The sequence below is a fragment of the Montipora capricornis genome, chromosome 7 (assembly GCF_036669925.1).
Source record: "Montipora capricornis isolate CH-2021 chromosome 7, ASM3666992v2, whole genome shotgun sequence".
In the NCBI taxonomy this organism is placed as follows: domain Eukaryota; kingdom Metazoa; phylum Cnidaria; class Anthozoa; order Scleractinia; family Acroporidae; genus Montipora; species Montipora capricornis.
The window spans coordinates 32,083,271-32,102,903 of record NC_090889.1 but is presented as its reverse complement, the minus strand read 5'-3'; the positions used below and the strand labels follow the sequence as shown (position 1 = coordinate 32,102,903).

General features: G+C 39.3%; 2 protein-coding genes and 1 long non-coding RNA gene across 6 annotated transcripts in view; 2 read left to right on the top strand and 1 right to left on the bottom strand.

Annotated features, from left to right (window-relative positions):
* The window catches only part of LOC138056950 (fibronectin type III domain-containing protein-like), a 100,871-nt gene that overhangs the window by 7,664 nt on the left and 73,574 nt on the right, over positions 1 to 19,633 (top strand). The gene's annotated exons all lie outside the window — the stretch shown is intronic.
* LOC138056952 (fibronectin type III domain-containing protein-like) lies at positions 356 to 18,820 on the top strand. The gene is made up of 12 exons (XM_068902944.1): positions 356 to 1,426; positions 2,381 to 2,719; positions 4,313 to 4,630; positions 6,963 to 7,080; positions 8,899 to 9,110; positions 10,307 to 10,448; positions 10,641 to 10,771; positions 12,846 to 13,127; positions 14,127 to 14,435; positions 15,077 to 15,205; positions 16,174 to 16,255; positions 17,564 to 18,820. The coding sequence occupies exons 1-12, from the start codon at positions 1,369 to 1,371 to the stop codon at positions 17,751 to 17,753; spliced, it is 2,310 nt and encodes a 769-aa protein (XP_068759045.1). The 5' UTR covers positions 356 to 1,368; the 3' UTR covers positions 17,754 to 18,820.
* On the bottom strand, positions 2,745 to 8,724 carry LOC138056953 (uncharacterized). Of its 4 annotated transcripts, none has more exons than XR_011133551.1 (4): positions 7,995 to 8,724; positions 7,109 to 7,208; positions 4,973 to 5,110; positions 2,745 to 4,429 (listed from the first exon to the last, which is right to left on the bottom strand). It is a non-coding gene; the product is annotated as an uncharacterized lncRNA (long non-coding RNA). The 4 variants fall into 4 exon arrangements; XR_011133552.1 differs by lacking the exon at positions 2,745 to 4,429 and adding an exon at positions 4,492 to 4,679; XR_011133549.1 differs by lacking the exon at positions 2,745 to 4,429 and having other exon boundaries at positions 4,693 to 5,110; positions 7,995 to 8,713.

The following is a 19,633-nucleotide window of genomic DNA, read 5'->3' as shown; positions in this document are numbered from 1 at the left end:
GCTGACATCATATTAATTAATAAATAACTAAAGGCGGAGGAAGTCGCATAGTAGAGGTTTCACAACAATTTTTGGAGTCAAGGAGGTTTTGAATATGAATCGTCAAGATTTGTTATAGAAGGCCGGTTAGTCTGGATCTTTGTACAGCTGCTTACATTGAAATCAAAACGGTAAACAACCTGCGCATTTTTCATAAAGTGTAAAACACACTAGTTTTACACTGGTTTCTTACATGGGCTCAAACGCAAAGGAGAAGTCCAATTAGCCTTGTCATAGAGGTGGTCATGGTCACTTGTGTGAACACCGACAAGGGCTTTTAACACAGACAGTATAGTACAGTGGGATGAATCTGTGACAGCTTGGTCGGTCCTGACTTTTTCATTCCAGTCATTCTAATGCCTGGAATTGATTATTTATATAAGCGCAATTGAAATGTTTTATGCTGCGTCTACCCAGTGCACACCTTCACAAAAATCCTCCCACCAAGAAATTGACATCCCATAGATTAATGTTCCTCTCTGCCACCCCACCCCACGCCCCAAGAAAATAAAAACTTATGGACCAGAGCACCCCTCTAAAATCATTAACGAGTACAATCATGTGTCGTTAGACAGAGTTAAGTCTATGAGTATCACTCGTAGAAGCTGGGAAAGGGTTGAAAGTTTGAGCAAAACATTGTGGACATATCATATTTATTTTAAGCACTATAATTGTTCTAAAAATGTGAAATTTTACAAAAGATCTGTGGGCTCGTTATTGCTTACATTATTTATACACCTCTAGATAATTTCTCATTCTTTGATGGTCTTTGATGGCCAAATCTCACAGTGATCTGCTTTTTTGATTGAGAACAAAAGGCATAAAACATCGGGGTTAAATGAACAAGCTATAACTATTAAAGTCCTTTGACACCCAAAACGGCTGAACCGGCCAGACTTACTATTTTACTCTGTCTAACACCAGAGTATTTTACTTGTCAAAGGAGAACCCCCGGGGATTGATGGGTTAATTACTGTTTGCAAATTTGTATGATGAAATAAAATGTCAATGTTATGACTGTCATTGATACTAAAACAAGGAACAACCCAAAAGGATCTAAAATGAGCTACAACAGCATTTAAAATGACCTAAAATGATCTAAAAAAGGCAAAATGATGGTAAATCATTTAGGTCGTTTTGGGTCATTTTAGACCCTGTTGTACAGGTCATTTTAGATCATTTTAGGTCATTCCTTCTTTTAGTAACTATATGACTGTGTCAACAGAAACTTAACCTTAACTTCCTGTCTTTGATTAAAATTATTGTTAAAATTAAAATATTTAATTGTCACCATTCCTTGCAGGCACGTTCTTTTTGTTGTTGAACACAATGTGGCGGATCACTCTAATCTTAGTTTCACTCTCCTACCTCTCCATATTGTGCAATGGTAAGTACCTATTACAACCTGACCTTATTGTTTTGTTAACTAAGTGTATTTTTGTCAGGTACTCTGTACATGTATATAGTGCTGGAAACTAAATTTCTTCCAAAACTTATTATTCTTGGTGAGACACACAGTCAATTTTCTGAGCCATTCTTTAAATTGTGTAGCTATTTCCTGCATATGTAAATCTAAGACTCAACATTTCAGTTTACATGAAGTATGTGCTTGGACTTGCATTCCATGCAGTGCACCATGGGTTAATTTAGAAAGCAGAGGTTGAATCAGTTTAATTAAAATTATTTCAATTCTATTCATCTTCCGGCACCTCAAGAAAACATGTTATTTATGACAGCGAAGTTATTTTCAATTGGTGTTTCTGTATCAAACTCAGGCCTAGACAAAATTAATGTTAAAAATGCAAATGACTGACACTACGTTTTAGCACCACAGCACATTTCTGGCTTTTGAAGAAAGTGCACTGTGAGTCTTCTCGTCTTGTTTGCAACTTTCTTTAATGTTAAAATAAGTTGTCATTATGAACAGTAATTAACGCTTAAAACAGAAATTACAAAGGTGAAATGCGTTTTAAAACATAGTGTGAGTTCTCTTGTGCTAAGATTACACAAAAAACACTTCCCTAATGGTTTCTTCAGATTTAATGAAACTGTATTTGCTTAATACACCTGACTGGCAAAATTTTAAGCTTTACAGTGAGGACACTCAAACCGTGAACACTTGATATTTGTTTGTACATTTTTTTAGTGACTATAGAATGTGAGCTCGTCCTTTTGACAAGAGTATTTAATGTTTTTACACTTCCTTACTGTAAAGTATACTGCTGTTTTTTTTTTTTTTTTTTTTTTACTTCAAACAAGTAGTCAGACTAAAAGATTAATCAAGTTGTTGTCAAAACCAGCTCAAATTTGATGAGTTCAAAATTGAGTTTCTTTTTTTCAGGTCAAGGACCAAAACCTGCCCCACCCCAGATTACTGAATTTTTACAAAACGACTTGGTAGCTCCAGATGAGGTGAAGTTTCGGGATAACGAAAACTGGCAGCTTATTCTCCCATGTCGTGCCACAGAATCAAACAAGTTGTCATGGGAATGGAGGCACAACGATAGCATAATTGATCCACGAAAATTTGAGTTTAATGCTAATTGGCAGCTTAGTAAAGATGGTACCTTGTCGGCCAAGGGCCTAAGCATATCGGACAGTGGAACCTACCAGTGTTTTGTCACAGATACTGTTACTGGTGTCAAGACATTTAGCCGGAAGCTAAGGGTTGCAGTAACTGGTAAGATACATAAGAACAGGAGGAATAAATCAATATTGTTATTATTTAATATTATTATTTTTTTATCATTACATGTATATACTACTTGGGCATATTTGGAAGAAAAACGGACTGGCAATTCCTCTTACTTCAGTTGGTCCTACAGGTCTCGAAATCGTGACCAATACAACTTGTTATTTGCGACTGAATTTCTTTCCTTTGCAACTAAAAATATCTGAAGGGTTAACAATTGCCACTTTGACGCTAAGATTAACCTATTCACACCTCAAATGTCCTGGGACGCCCCCCCATTGATGAGTCACGCACACAACACCATTCCCTTGATCATGCGCCATTTTCAGCAGTTTCTTTAGACACATGTATTGCAGGCTCACATGTACAAATTACAAACAATACATTTTGCGAATAAACTTAGTTTGCAAACTTGCAACTTTTCATATCTTGTGAACGTCTCAAAACTGCAACTGGATTTTTTTTTTTTTTGAGCAATGTCCCATGATGACCTTAAGCCTGTTTTGATGCCCTATTTACATGTAGCTAAATGCAGCTATTGGGAGACTTTGTATTATTTCAGTATCCATAAGAAGTGGAATTTTAAATCACTTTAGGTTTCAATGACATGGTGATGGATTTATATACTGGACATTGTCCAGTATATAAATCCATTATCACCATATCTGGGAGTTTACAATTCACTGAGTGAGGTAGACCTGAGGGTCTCCCTCTTTATACTCTTTACAAACAGTTTGGGCATGCAGAGGTTTCAAATTATAGAGGGTGGCCACTGGCTATAGACAGCCGGGTACTTTAAATTGCTCCGTCATGCTGCCTACTTCGCACATTTTGAAAGTTTTACTGTGTAAGCGTTTTTCCACCGTTCTCTAGCACGAAAAGAAAATCAGTGACTATACTTGCCTTACCAGCCAACGTTTTTGTTAAAAATGACTAGAATTTTAGCATTTTATTGCCTGTTTTCTGTTCCCTTTAAGAGGGGAATACATGTTGGAAAACGTTGGAAATGGCATTTCCAAGCTTGTAGATTTAAAATTTTCTGGGGGAGCATGCTCCCAGATCCCCCTAGAGGCTCACGCCTTTGGCGCTCGCTTCCACAGCCGTCTACTTTTAATACTTTCCCAGCCATGAACTTCAAAAATGTACTGAAAACACTGGGCATGGGTTCTTTAAAGGAGACTCAGGCATAGTTTTTGAGTGAGTGTACAGTAGAGGTTGTTAACCCATTGACTCCTGGACTGCTCCCATTGACGAATAAAATCATCTGGCATTAGACAGAGTAAAATCTATCAACTAAAAGTCTCAATGCTAGGAGTCAATGGGTTAATTGCAATGTTTTATTCTAATTTTTGGGTGTCATGAAATTACATCATTTTGCGTGACATCGCCCCTTTAATTATTAATGTCTTCTTAAAGAGTTTTCTTTGATTTTTGGTTGATTTATCAGGTTTCACTTTGTTTGTCTGCTTGGGTGGTTTGAAATGTTTGATTCTCTTTAGTCACCAAAAATTAATACAAACTTGCAAGGGATAAGCAGAATCAGTTAGTACATATTATTGTTCTTATTGATTTTCTCGGTAGCTGTTGGACAGTTCAATGATGAATTAGCCATTACCCGTCAAGTTCAGCTTGGTAGGCCGTTTGAGTTTGACTGTCCTCCTCATGGCCCCAGTTCTCTCGTTAGTTTCACTTGGACGTCTGCATCGAAAAAGGAATTAAACATCCAATTTTCGAGAAGCGAGAGAGTTGCAATTGATCCATCAAATGGTGCTTTGCACATCATATACGTTACGCCAGAAGATATTACACACATTAAGGATTCGGGAGGAATCCAGTGCACAATGTGGGGTGCAAACACCTTTTTCAGCTCTGGTGCCTTGACTTTAACAACACCACCAGGTGCGTTTTTTTTTTTCCTTCTTCTATTTCTAGGGGGTGTCAAATAACCCTAAGGGGAAATTAATAATAATGTTGAGAGGTGGCTGGAGCAAATGAACACGGCAGGCAGGGAGGCCTTTTAAACATTTTATAAAAGCCGTTACAATGATTGACCCCAAAGTCAGTTTTTAAAACGATGTTATTGCCAGGCTTGCTGACTTCTTTTTGGAGAGAAAAGAGCAGACTTGACAAAAGTGGGAGCTCCGTGTGCCAACGAACTCTTTGTGAAGAGTATGTGGGTTCATTTTTTTTTAATGTCCAATGGCATTTATAAACACTGATTGGGGGTGTCGTAAGTCTTACATTTGCAATACGTCATCTTTCTTCTTTGTTATTTTAAGACCCTGAGTGAGAGTTGATGTGGCTGACTTGTGACTCCCGATATGGTGGTCCTGTGCTTTAAACCACAGTTGGTGCACAGTTATCTTGCTATTACAGAACCTGTAATAATGATGAGGGAGTCTGAGGGATGGTGCCCTTAGTAATAATCTTAATAATAATGTAATATCTTACTAACGTCGTCTTCTCAGGTCGTACTATAAGTTAGGTTGGATCTCATTTTTTCCAGTTTTCTTTGCGCTTGACTTCAACAATAAAATGAACTGGAAAACTGCGATCCTTTACTCAGGGTGCATTTGAATTACTGTATTCGGGAATGGGAACACATGGAATATAAGTTAGAAATCCTTCGTTTTTCTGGAGATTCACATTAAAATTGCCAAACACCTGCTAAAACGCTATTTTAAACATATCCTTGCTGCTTTGAAACGTGCCAAACATACCGTTTTAATCATCACCCCGCGTATTCTTATTCCAGAATAGGGTCAATCGAACACACCCTTAGTGTACAGCCCCTTGCAACTTGATTAGAAAGCCTAGGCTAGTATGTACTCTTAAGGACAGATAAGAGGAATTCTGCATGGGAGAAGGGAAAGCACAGTGATGAGAGCACTTGCTTCCCACCAATGTGGCCCGGGTGCAATTCCCATAGTCAGTATGACAATGTGGGTTGAGTTTGTTGGTTCTGTACACTGCTCTGAGAGGTTTTTCTTCTCCTCTGGTATTCCCCTCTCCACAAAAACCAACCTTTGATTTCAAATGAATTGATTTGATTTGAGTTCTGTACGGTGCCTGCAATTACAGAGGTGTCAACCTATGGAGATCTAAAATTTGGAGATTTTTTCTGCTTTGTCTGCTTCAGTGTACTTTTCACATATAATTTCATCTTCTTGGATATTTGAGCAGCCCCAGCACAAAGAAAAAAGAATTCACTGAAGCCATTTTTTTTTTGCATTACTATGAGAACGCTTTATAAAGAAACTGTACTGCAGCTTTAGCAAGTGTTTGAAGCACAGAAATTTGTCAGATCCAGTTTGGAGCAGTCTGTTGGGAACGCAAGTTACAAGTAATAGCAGTGTATATAAATATTGAAAAGTTAAAACATAGTAAATATTAAAATAGTGCGATGAGAGAATTTCCTGGCGCATTCTCTCATCGCACTCGCCGTACAACAGCTCAAGCAAAAGATGTAACCTCTGCCTCAAAGAAAAATTCCTAATCATCTGCCGACCTGAACTATCAACACTAAACAAACGTAATGAACTCGTGTCTTCTTGCCGCCACAGAAACAAAGCCCTCCTGCGCAATAACTAAACTTAATTTCGCACTGCATAAATTAGACAAACTATACTGTATATAAGCGATGGTAAAGTTTATTCTCATTAAATCCCCTGATGAGTGGGCAACCACGAAACAGGCTTGTAGGGATGAACTTGTAGTTTATGTGTTTTTTTCTTCCGTATATATATATAGTTAGATATAGCTCTTTGGCATTACAAAGCTTTTGCTTTCATGTCCAAATTGAGCACTCTACTGGGATGAGTCATTGCCGCTAGCAATTGCGCATGCTCACTAGCTCGCTAGTTTGAGCACTCTGGCATGGCTTAGATGTACCACATGTGTGGGACATTTGGGGTGGCTTTATAAGCTTAACCTCCATCCCAGACATCAGCACTGCACTGATGAGGCCCAGAAGGCCGAAACAGTACTGTCTGCAGTTAGTTATATATATATATATATATATATATATATATATATATATATATATATATATATATAAAACTAACTGCAGACAGTACTGTTTCAGTGCAGTGCTGATGTCTAGGATGGAAGTTAAGCTATAAAGCCACCCCAGATGTCCCACACATGTGGTACATCCAAGCCATGCCAGAGTGCTCAAACTAGCCGCTAGTGAGCATGCACAATATACACATGTTTTGTTTTTTTTTCAAAGGCGAACCAGATCCCGCCGAATTTAGCATTCCATCTTTTGTAACTTCTGCAACATCAAAATCTGTTGAAGTAGCTGTGGAGGGAAGAAGTAAGCTGTTGTATTGCCTAGCTACTGCAAGGTAAGGGATCACAAGCAACTGTACTTACGTTTAATGCAACATGGTACATCTGTGGCAGTGAGATGGTAATTTTGTTGTACTGTAAGTACTGAATATATAATTGTAGAGACAAAGTGGCTGATGGTGGTCTACAATGTAAAAGAAATGCTTGTTTAAAAGTAAGGTGTAGCATTTTGACTCAAAATTTGACAGTCTAGGTCTGAGGTCTAGGTCACTCCCATGTAAATAGGGGAGGGATTCTCATCTCGCTTAGGGGTGTAAATTTTGGATTTTGGTCTCACTTAGGGTGTTCTGGGCAAAAAACAATCCTCTAGGGTTGAACGTGAAGAAATGTAAGAGTGTATATTTACACTTTTATATGTCTTCATGTAGGTGAAAGCATTAGATGATAATTAATATCTTTGTCATCATTAAAAGTCACTGTATTTTTTTATATTATATCCATGTTTTAATATGGTCTCTTTTAGGGATCAAAAAAAGCCTGGGCCACACCCAGATTGGTCTCCTTTAGGGGTTTAATTTAAAATTTCCGACGAGCATCCCTCCCCTTTTTATATCGGAGTCCCCCCACTTGCCTTTGCCTAACTACATGTACTTGTATGTTATAGTAAGCTAAATGTTTTTTATCCTTAACGCATTGAATCCCAGGGGTTCCCCATTGACAAGTAAAATCGTCTGGCGTTAGACAGAGTAAAATACTAAGTCTGGCAGGTTTAGGCCGGTTTGGATGTTGAAGAGTTAATTTTGTTTCTGCAAATATTACTACTACTAATAATAATAGTAACATGGCATCTGATAGGATGTGGCGATGCGGATCCGCATAATTCCCTAAATCCGCATCCTCCGCATAATTACGAAATTTTGCGCATAAAACTGAAGAAATTCCTGATATTAGTGATAAAGCAGCTGCTTACCATCCTCACAAACACAAAAGCCAAAGAGATTGACTACTTTGAAACGCTTATTTTCCGGAACATTGAAGAAAACATGCCATTTCGTTCGCAAGATGAAAGTTCGTAAGCAGTTTCTACGCATTTTTCCGCAATGAGCCTGGACTCCAGTTAAAACCTTTTTATAACATACCCCAAGCTCGAATTTTAAAAAAAAAGATGCAACAAGGTGTGAAAATTTAGCCGCAAGTTATCGTAGCAAATTAAATTGATCATTTGTAAAAGTAGGGAGAATCATTGCGAAGAAGTTATACAAAACAAAATAGGAGCCTGCAATACGTATCTGTAAAAAACCGCTGAGAATGGTGAATGATCGAGGGAATGGATCGTGGTTCAACCACATCACAATTTTGCTCCATATCTCTGAATTGAAACAAAATTCCTGACGAGAAAAAATATATATTTTTTATCGTTTTATTTATTTTAGCAAAAGTTTCGGCAAAATGCCGATTACTAACCCTGGTCGCAAAATGGCGATATCGCGAAGGGAAAAAAATCAGTTGTAAATACGACTAGTACTGTATTGGTCGCAATTTCGAATCCTGATTTACCATAAGCACGTAAATGTATTGGACGGGCCTATTTATTAGTTCTATAAATTGTTTACATTTCTGCATTATATCCGGTGTAATTTCCGCATAATCAACGCATGTTTACGCATCCTATCAGAAGCCCTGTAGTAATAATAATAATATTTATAATAATAACACCAATAATAATTATTAATACCAACTTTATTCAGTGGAAAGGAGGTGGAATTGAAAGCATGGTCGATAACCAGTCAGCCACCCTGGTTTCCCCTTCCACCCTGACTCCTCCATTAATAACGTCTTTAAGACGTTTTGATGCAAAATCCTTTCTTTCACAGACCATTCCCAAGAATAACCTGGAAAAAAAATGGGAAGGAACTTCAAGATGGGGTAGATTCCTTTGAAATTCCAAGTCAATTGAAAGGACGGCTCCTGAAGATCACAAAGGTGGATGAGAATACGCACGAAGATAATTATACCTGCCAAGCCAGCAATAATCAAACCATAGGAACTGGTCCAAAAGAAGTTACTATAGACCTTCAGGTGGAAGGTAAGCTCTTAAAGTGCACCTAATACCTCAAAGTATTTTCTTTTGCAAAAGTGAGATGTCTAACATACATTTTACATGTACTTTTGCTCCACTAGATTTTACTTTTAATAGGCCCAATTAGGTACGAGCAGAAACCCATAAGGGTTGAAACGTGTAACGCGCGTTCACAGCTTCCGAATATTCAGTGCGAACTGATTGGTTGAATGTTTCAGTGCTAAGTACCATATTTGGAAACCCCTCGCTCTTGTTGTTCCAAATATGGTACTTAGCAAATTGAATATTCAGACGCTTGTATCCCAGCACACAAGGGGCCGTTACACGTTTCAACCCTTATGGGTTTCTGGTACGAGAGAGTAACAAAGCTGGCATTCATTTGTCCCATGGCTGAGCAATATGGGGTATGCAATTGGGTCTATTCCTTCACTGACGTCAAGAACTAAAAAAACTTACATTGCCAAAGTTCTTTCAAAACTTTAATGCAAAGTAGTTAATGGCATCATCAAAGGAATAGGCCCCATGCCTCTCACTGCCTCGGTCAAGAGACAAGTTATGATGACTAGCTACCTTGTGAGGTGCATTAAAAAGTAAAATTTTGCTGGAGAAAAAGGTAAATATATGATTAATTTTGATATATGATGATTAATGTTTGCTTAATAGGTAAAATGTCACACGATCATTGATTGCGGGCACACTAAATATTGTTTTTTGCACCAACAGCTCTACTTGAATCAAAACTGCATTTCTTGGTGAACTCAAATTTTTGCGCTGTCAGCTCTATGCAAATGACAACTGCGTTACATGATGCACACAGATATCATTCGCACCATCATCTCCATGACTGGTGACAAGAATTTAGGCTTATGTGACATGCTAATCGCACTGTTTGTCAACATTGGGGGCCGCGATTGTTATAAATACCTTTCAACACTAAAATCCCGCTCTCTCCCAATAAAATAAATTGTCTAATATGTCTCTCACTGGTAAGAGCTAGGGCTTCATTTTCTTTTTGCTCTCTGGCATGTTACAATCTTATGGTAATATAATGTAAATTTATTAAATTAATATTGGTCCTCATCAGGAACCTGTCAGTTGCAGTATTAGTAATTATCATTATTTTATTGAATTATTTCTTTATTTACTAATTTAAAAAATAAATTATTTTTAAATTATTATCCTTCAACAATGTTTTTTCCCAGTTGCTCCAAGGTGGAATGTTGAACCACCTGTAAGTCAAAAATTTCCCATATCATCAAATGCAAACTTGAGCTGTGACGTGTATGCAGAGCCTGAACCACAAATTAAATGGTTCAGAGATGGAGAAGAAATATTAGTGGCAAGGTTAGTTAAAGTCAATTTGAGATTAATTAGTTTCTCCTTGCACTGTATCTTCATGTGTGACCTTGAGTTTGAAAATGTGGTGAATAGTGTGCAATCTTTATTGGTAGATGGCCATTAACTTGGATTTCATCAGAGTTCATCTCTGCCAATTGATACATGTATGAGTAACCCCATCTTTTGTACCTTTCACAGCTCAAGGGTACAACAGGTGAATACTGACCTACTTTTCATTAATCTTACATTGGAAGAGGCCGGCATTTACCAATGTGTGGCTGAAAACAAACATGGCATGATAGTCTCGTCAACTTATGTTGAAGTGTTAGGTGAGTTAAATGTAGTTTGTACATCGTATTGTGAACATTTACTAGTAGAGTTTTTGTCACAGGTTACAGGTTGCCAGTCATAAGGTCATTGTAATTTACCAATACAGAAAGAAACCTAAACATTCATTGAAGCTACATGTACCCTTTGGCCTAATTTTTTTAAATAGCTTTGAATGAAATTTTGTTCAAGTTTGTTTCTGTGTTGGTAAAACAGAGACCGGTGACTTGTGTTTTGTGCCCGCCTGCTGCATACTACTGGCTTGAAATCACTGTTAGAAAGCCATGTGATTTCATTCCCATGAGACCATGCAAGCTGCGAGAGTGTGCCTCTATGTTCAATAAAAGGTTGTGTTTAATAAATTCTGAATTTCTCAGCGACCAACCTAATTTAACCCTACGAACAATTGCTGACAGAAATGTACATGTTTGTTTTGTTTTTGTTTTTTTTTTGTTTTCTTCTGGCTTGATAACACTTAAGATCTAGAGATGTAATATTGTAATTCTCTCGAACGAAGGGCTTCACTCGAAACGTCAGCTTTCAAATTTATTTGTAATTACGGTAGTCAATTCACCTACATGTAGAGTCAGTTGATAACCCATTTCTGTGTTATGATAAGGTAATCTTGCTATAATCTGGGCACTTTCCATTTGACAGAACTGACCGGCCAGACCGGTCATTTGGAAGGAATAACTCAACAACGCTTTCAAATGAACACACTTCGAGGATGATATATCCTTCTCCAGGAGAATGCAAGGGATTATCATGCAAGTGTTTCTTCAAATTGTTGCATTTTCTTTGCAACCTGGTGGGTCTGGCCTGCCAGTTTTGACAAAAGGAAAGAGCTCTTAGTAATAATCTTAATAGTGCTGTAATTTTACTAACCTCCTTTTCTTGGGTCGCACTATAAGTTACAGATCGAATTTTTTCCACTCTTTGTGCTTAACATCAACAATAAAATGAACCAGAAAAATGTGATGCCTAACTTACAGCCCCTTGCAACTTGATTAGAAAGCCTTTGTACTCTTGAGGACAGATCCGCAGAATTCAACATGGGAGAAGGGAAAGCGCAGTTGTTAGAGCACTCGCTTCCCACCAATGTGGCCCAGGTTCAACTCACAGACTCGGCGTCATATGTGGGTTGAGTTTGTTGGTTCTCTACTCCGCTCCGAGAGTTGTTTCTCCCCGGGTAATTGGGTTTTCCCCTCTCCTTAAAAAAAATATATATATATATTTAAGTTAATTTAAGGTAGTTATCTGCGCCAGCTAATTTTGCACTTTTTTTTCCATAATCTTAAATAGTTGATGAAAGAGTATTATCTCCATATACAGTGTCCCCTATTATTAGTGCCCAAGCGCTACAAGACTTGACGCTTAAATGTAATTAGGGCTACGGGTCAATAGCCCATGAGGCGAAGCCAAACGGGCTATTGACCCATGGCCCTTGAGGGCGAAGGGTCTAATTGTTTTAGTATCACCCAACTAGTCGGACAGAAAAGGCAATAATAAAGTTAGCAAATGCAAGTTGAAGAAATATTTATTTGGGAATAAAACGAAAGAAAGCGTCACGCTTTTCGCTACTCAAGGACTATTGATAACAGTCCTCTAGTAGTATAGCCAATCATAATGTAGGATTTGCATTAGTCCACTAGTTGGGTGATAAGTAGTTAAAGTCTATTAGTATCACCCAACTGGTGGACTAATGCAAATCCTGCATTTTGATTGGCTACGCTACTAGATGACTATTAGTAAAAGTCCTTGAGTAGCAAAAAGCAGGACGCTTTCTTTCGTTTTATTCCAGCCAAATAAATATTTCTTCAACTTGCATTCGCTAACTTTATTATTGCCTTTTCTGTCCAACTAGTTGGGTGATACTAAAACAATTAGACCCTTCGCCCTCAAGGACCACGGGTCAATAGCCCATTCGGCTTCGCCTCATGGGCTATTGACCCGTAGCCCGCAAGGGCTACGGGTCTAATTGTTAATTATCCTGATTCATTATAATAAACTTATGTTTATTTTAGTCTAGCCAACCATGATTTAGCTTGTGACTAACAGATCTTGAATGACTTTTAGCCATTAAACCATCGTTTCAAAAGAATGGATTTGGTCCATTTTACCTGTTTCAAGAAAGTGAAGGACGATTGAAATGCGACCCCGAAGCTGCTCCGAGACCAACCATATTCAAGTGGTACAAGGACGATATCGAAATCACGCCTGGTGTGACATACCAGATCGAAAGCGACGGCACCTTGGTGATTAGCAACGTTCAACGTAGCCGAGATCAGGGCAAATACGCCTGCTATGCGGAGAATTTCCTGGGAGATGATGTGGCAGAAAGCAATGCGATTGTTTATGGTAAGAAAACGCAGATTGTTGGATGACGCGAAGTACGTCAACCTCTTTGCCAGGGTCTCTCTGAAGACAAGAAGAGAGCCCCTGGGAATGAGGTTGAGGGTGCGTTTCTGCACTAAAATCTCAACTAAAATCCTAACTGAACCACCGGTGCGCGGTTACCTTTCTCGAGGCTGCTGCCTGGTCGATAAGTACGTAAACGGGCAAAATGGCGCGTGAAGGATGCATTTTGGCGGTTAATGCTCCTCTACTCTCACTTTTCAGCGCTGTGGCTTCTTACTATCACTTTTAATGCTGCAACGCCTCCGCCAAAGGCAGTATATTGTGACACGAGTTGCATGGGGGTGCACGGACGGCACAGTGGTGAGAGCACTCGCCTCCCACCAGTGCGACACCGGTTTCGATTCCCGCCGACTTCACATTTTATTGAAACCCTTGGTTTTTGTTAATAATGTTAAGTTAATTAACTGCAATCGTCAGGATAGAACAAGTGTTCTTGTCATTTATTGCTGTTCGTAGCTAGACTAGAGCGAGTTTCAATCGAGTGTCGTAAAACCAAAACCAAAGTAATTACTTTGGCCAATCAAAAAGGAAGGAGACAATCCAGTAAACCAATCAAAACTCGAACTAATTACACGTAGCCAACACAAAGCGCGGGAAAATGTGTACGCGCAAGCCACGTTCACGGAGAGGCTTCGCGTTAAATAACTAGTTCTCGTTTTTGGCAAAGCCAGTTTTTCCTCAGAGTTTCTCAGGTTGAAAATAAAGTAATACTAAGTGAAAAGACGTTGAAGATAATCTGGTTTTGGTTTCACTTCTGATTGCTTGCAAAATTGGCACAAGAACTTTGAACCAATGAAAACCAAAGCAATTCGCTAACTCAATTGAAAACCGCTGTATCATCGCGTCTGATTTAATAAAGATAAAGTCGAGCTTTAAAGTACACTGCGTTGTAATTTTCTTTGATAACTTTCATGATTTTTCTTTCCTTCTCTTTTTTAGGTGCCCCATATCCACCATACAATCTAAAATTATCTTCCGACTGCAAAAACCGAAACACAACATTAACCTGGGTAACGGGCGAATCGAATAAAGCCCCGATTTCTCATTTTTTGGTCGAGCGAAAATCGGCCCACCCTGACGACGTCTGGGAAGTCATTGCAAAAGTTACCAAGCCTAACGCCACCTCATATGCGCTGGTGAAAATGGCCGGAGACGCCGTCCTGGCCTTCCGGGTTACAGCTGTCAATGGCTTCGGTCCAAGTCATCCGAGTAACGCTACGAGCTCGGTGTGCCGAACAGACGCTGCAGGTATGCAAATTTGTGCGCAATTTTAATGAAATATCTAGGACGGTGCCTACTAATTCAAAGGTATTTTTGCGCCGATTTATGATCATACAAGAAATGTAGATCTTAAAAAGTGTTATTGAAATCCCAAAAGTAAAATTGGGAGTAACCACGCATTTTTCAAAGAGAGGAATTTCGGAACTCAAGCTGGATAAATCACTTTAAGGAGAAGAGTGTTGAGATCGACCGTTTGGAGCCAGATCTGTACGAGTTCAAGACTGTAGCGCGAAATGATTTTCCCGATGAAGTCAATCCTGAAGAAAGTCCAGAAAGTGACATCGCGGAAGGAAGACCTTTACCAGGCATCTTTAGTAAGTGTTACTTCTATGTCACGCTAGAGAGAGTTTCACGCTAGTAAGATTGTCACGGAATCGGTCATGTTCTAGTGTGCATGCAATTTCATACGGAGGATGAAAACTCCTTGTGTCTTAATAGACGAAAAAAGCGAAGCCTTCCACTCAAACGAGCCTGTAGGAAGACGACAGATTGAATTCGATAAAATAATCAATTCTGAACATTTTTTTATCCATCAAAGCTGACACCACAGTCAGTCTGTTTTGGCGTGGCGTTTACTTTGCTAAGTCATTTCTGATTTACATACGCAGGTCAGCGGACAACGACGCCAATTCACCAGACAGCTTGGTTCATTGCATTGCTGGTTTTTATTGCTATACTGATTGTGGTTTTGCTTATCTTTGTGCTCTATGATCGTTATCAAGGCGCTAAATACCCAGGTAAGATATTACTACCCGGGGTGAATATATATCTACTCTTGAACAAGTGAAAGTACAAGCTCACTGCCCAGGCCTCGGTTGTTCAAAGGCTGAATAACGCTAATCACTATCCAGTGGATAAATACTAGCAAAACCAATAAAGTTAGAGCAGTTTTCAATTGAGTGTCGAAAGTAATTAGCGAATTACTTTGGTTTTGCATTACTTCACTCAGTGATTGGTTCAAAGTTCTCGCGCCACTTTTTCAACCAATCAGAAGTGAAACCAAAACCAATCGTGGCTTTGCGCGTGCACGTTTTCCCGCGCTTTGTGTCGGCTACGTGTAATTACTTCGAGTTTTGATTGGTTTACTGGATTGTCTCCGTCTTTTATGATTGGCCAACGCACTAAAATGTCTTTTGGGAATTTGACTTTATCATTATGCAAAACTTGTGGTGCCACTTTCTGTTGTTTTGTACATCAACATGGTCGTCTCATTACGTGGATGCAAACCAAGAATTTCTTACTACTGTACTTCATAACGCCATTTTTAGCTTTAATTGAGGGCAAGTGAATAACTCAACTTTCCCACCGGACAAGGTGGTTTCAAGTAGTTCCTCGCTGGGGTGCAGGGATGGCGCAGTGTGAGAGCACTCGCCTCCCACTAATGTGGCCCGGGTTCGATTCCCAGACTCTGCGTCATATGTGGGTTGAGTTTGTTGGTTCTCTACTCTGCACCGAGAGGTTTTTCTCTGGGTACTCCGGTTTTCCCCTCTCCCCAAAAACCAACAGTTGATTTGATTTGCTCTTAGTTAATTATTAATTTCAGTTTACAGTATCCCCAATTAGTGCTCCAGCGCTAGAAGGACTAGACACTTGTATAAAGTTCCTTTCCTTTCTTGTCCTTTCCTTTCCCCTGGCATATTTCGTTATCTTAAAGCCAAAGAAAGCTGGATAGCATTCTGAATGAAGGCATTTTGTTTCTTTTTAGTTGGTAAGCGTGAGACGAAGAGAGCAGCTCTTATGGATCGCGAACCTTGTGACGAAGAGGAAGGAGCTGTCACTAATAATGGGTGAGAAGATTGTTTCTTTTAGTTTAATTTAACATCGTCATTATTATTATCATATGGCCCGTACGGCCCCGCGCACGCTTCATTAGGGACCTTAACACAAGGTCTATGACTGTGACGTCGACGAAAACATCGCCTCAAAATGTGGCTTTGCTCTGGTATAAGTCTTTCTTTTTGATAAATAATCGGTGCAATTGTCAGTTAGTTGATCTTTAGTTGTTAAGTGGATAAAAACAGTTCCTTCACATTGGATGATCCGGGTTCAAATCCCGTCCAGGGATGCAACTTTTGCTTTTTTCTTTTCAATCGGCTACCACAAGTCCTGGGACAGAGTAAGTCTAAATTGCCGATACTGTCATTCCAGGGAAAATTACGAATTGTCGATAATCGTCATTTCAGAAGTAGAGGATATGTTGGTACACCTTTAAAATCTCACGCTACGCCCCTGGGGTAACGAGCAGTTCCAGAGTAAAAAAATTAGAATGAAAGGTTCACATTTATATGCTCACGTTGTCGTCAAATCCTCAAATTCGGTGATTTTACGTCGTTGTTATGAAGGGGCACCGCAAAAAAATGTGCTAAACTTCGTGCATAAAGTGCACACCTTATGTCCAGTAATTAGATGCAGGCCCAATTTTGACGACCAATAGGAAGTGTCCTTTTAAGTCTAAGTCTTTGCTACCTGGTGAGGTTAGCGTTATTTTTAGCTTAGGATAAATACAGCTGTTTATCTTTATTTGAGGTGCAGCATTTGGCGAACACTTTGTGAGGTTAATTGTCTGAATTCCGAGACACGAGTGATGTTGAAGGAGAAGAGAGGCGGAACACTTCGTGACGCTTATTGAAATCCATGCGCATCTAATTGGAGGCATTTAGAGTGATTTTCAAATGAGTGTCGTAAAGCCAAAACCAAAGTAATTACTTTGGCCAATCAAAAAGGACGGAGACAATCCAGTAAACCAATCAAAACTCGAAGTAATTACACGTAGCCGACACAAAGCGCGGGAAAATGTGCACGCTCGGGTCACGGTTAGTTTTGGTTTCACTTCTGATTGGTTGAAAAAGTGGCGCGAGAACTTTGAACCAATCACTGAGTGAAGTAATGCAAAACCAAAGTAATTCGCTGATTACTTTCGGCAATCAATTGAAAACCGCTCTAAGTGCAACACGATTATAAATTTTCCTTCTTTTAAGAAATGGTATTATTGTTTTGTGGCGACCTCACCGTAGCGGCCGTCGCTTCTTAAACTCCCTAAAATCAACACTTTAACTCGGCTTTGTTGTCTTACGTATTTCCTGTTTCCATTTTAGCCGGACGGAAAACCCTCCACCGAAGTCCCCAGATTCTGAGCGGGACAGCTTGGATGACTACGGCGAAGGACCTCACTTCAACAAAGATGGCTCCTTCATAGAGGAATATGGCGACGAGAAAGACGCACCCCCAAAAAAGAGAAAGAGGCACCCCCAAAAGGATCCTTCGGCTCTGGGCACGTTTGTTTGAGCCGTGTTTGGGTGGCTATAATTTTAGCGTTTTTCATTAACCCATGCGCTGGTTCTACCAAGGTTTTAAGTTGTTTGGAGCTAATTTGAAGGTTGAAATGTAATAATGCAGTCATTTCCTTGTAAAGCAATATGAGGTTGTGCATAAAAGCGATGGAAAATTTGAAGCGTAGTTAAACCACCAGCAGATGAAGGCGACGGTTTAGAAAGTTCGGATTTTATTAAATCATTCAAAGAACGCTCCATTTGCTTTGCAAAAAAAGGGAAAAACAAGCCATGCCCTCCTCGCCATCTTGCTGTCTTGTATGTATTTTTCTTTAAGAATCCCTGTTACACATTTTTTTTTCGGGTGGGGGAGGGTGGGAAAGGCTCTATCGAATGCTTTATACAGAGTAGTGTTCGTCTAAGTAGATTTGGTATTCGGTAGTCTAGCCACGAATTTCTTCCCAAGAATAGAGCTGGCAAAAACCAAGTTATTTGTTCACCGTACCTTTTTAAAGTGTTCTAAAAATAAATTAGAGCGAGGCTAACACGGAAAATAACAAAAGGCGAGGTCTCGCAGACCATAAATGGCGTTGTCACGTCTTCTGCAGCAAAGCGTTTTGTGAATTGCATGACTCTTCTCAGTGTCACGAAATCTCGTTGACATCATATGAAAAACACACATTGCTGATGCAAGCAGGAGGAAGTAAAGAATTTTTGCAATTAGAAATACAAAAGCATCTAAATAATTGTTTGATTGTCTTTCTTTTTACGACAAAGCTGTGTTGCTTGCTGTTTGCACAAAGCTTAAAAACTTTCAAGTTGTTTCAAATCCCTTACACCATGAGAGGCAAAGCTTTTTTCAGTGTTAAGGTAAATAAACTGCCATATGTCAGTTTAAACTTACGTCGAGGACCGTTCCATCGTTTGATGTTTTAATGGCGTGTACAAAAAAAAGCTTCTCTGTTGACTTCTTCATTGTAAAAACTGTCTCTGAATTCTGAAGTCAAATGACGGGGCGTTAGTAATCTTGTCACCGCTTTTGCTTTTTTCCAGTGTTTAATAAAGAGAATAAAATACCTGTTTGCTGTCAAGTAAGTTTCATTGTTGTGGTGTTTTGTCAAATTTAAGCGCCACGTTTGCCGTTTTCAAAAGAAAAACCTTAAATAACAATGACCACAATCAAGGTTTTCTGAGCCCGCAAGACTGAGACCCCCAGAAAACTATTGTTGTAACGGAAACCGCTGGTCAGCAACCTGGTTCTGGTCATTGCTGTCTAAGGTCTTCATTTTCAATAGGGTCTTTAAAGGGACAGTTTCACGTTTTGCGCATGTTCAAGCTTTGGCGTTTTTCTTTTACGTAACAAGTTGTTTGTGGAATTAAAAGAACCCCCAAATCATTTTCCGTTAAATCAAACAAGGAAAAATTAGGTTTCGTGGTTAGATCGTTCATAACTGTCTCCTTACCGCAATTTTCTCCATAAACTCTCGTTGACTCACAAAACTACTTCATCGAAACTCGCAAAATTTGACAGGTAAAGATTTTTATTTTATGTATTCGTCTTTTTTCTACAAGCAATGTTTAAAAAGGCTTCGAGTTTTTGTTTTTATTTTGTGGGAACTAAATGCTCGAGATTAACAGAGTCCATTCCAAGTTGCCGTGGGTCACGGAATCCGCGCTCGCTTTGCGCCATTTTACGTGAAACGTGACACGGCAAGCCGGAATTTTCCGTTTCAACGTCAGGCTGGCGCGTTCACACAAGTCAAAAACTGGAAACCGGAAGATCATCGCAACAGAAACCTTGCTAGTGTGGAAAGACCACATCGTGTTTACACTCGTGTGCAAGACATGCAAACTAATTTCTTGCAGTTTAAACGCACCTCTTCGCACTTACTGGAA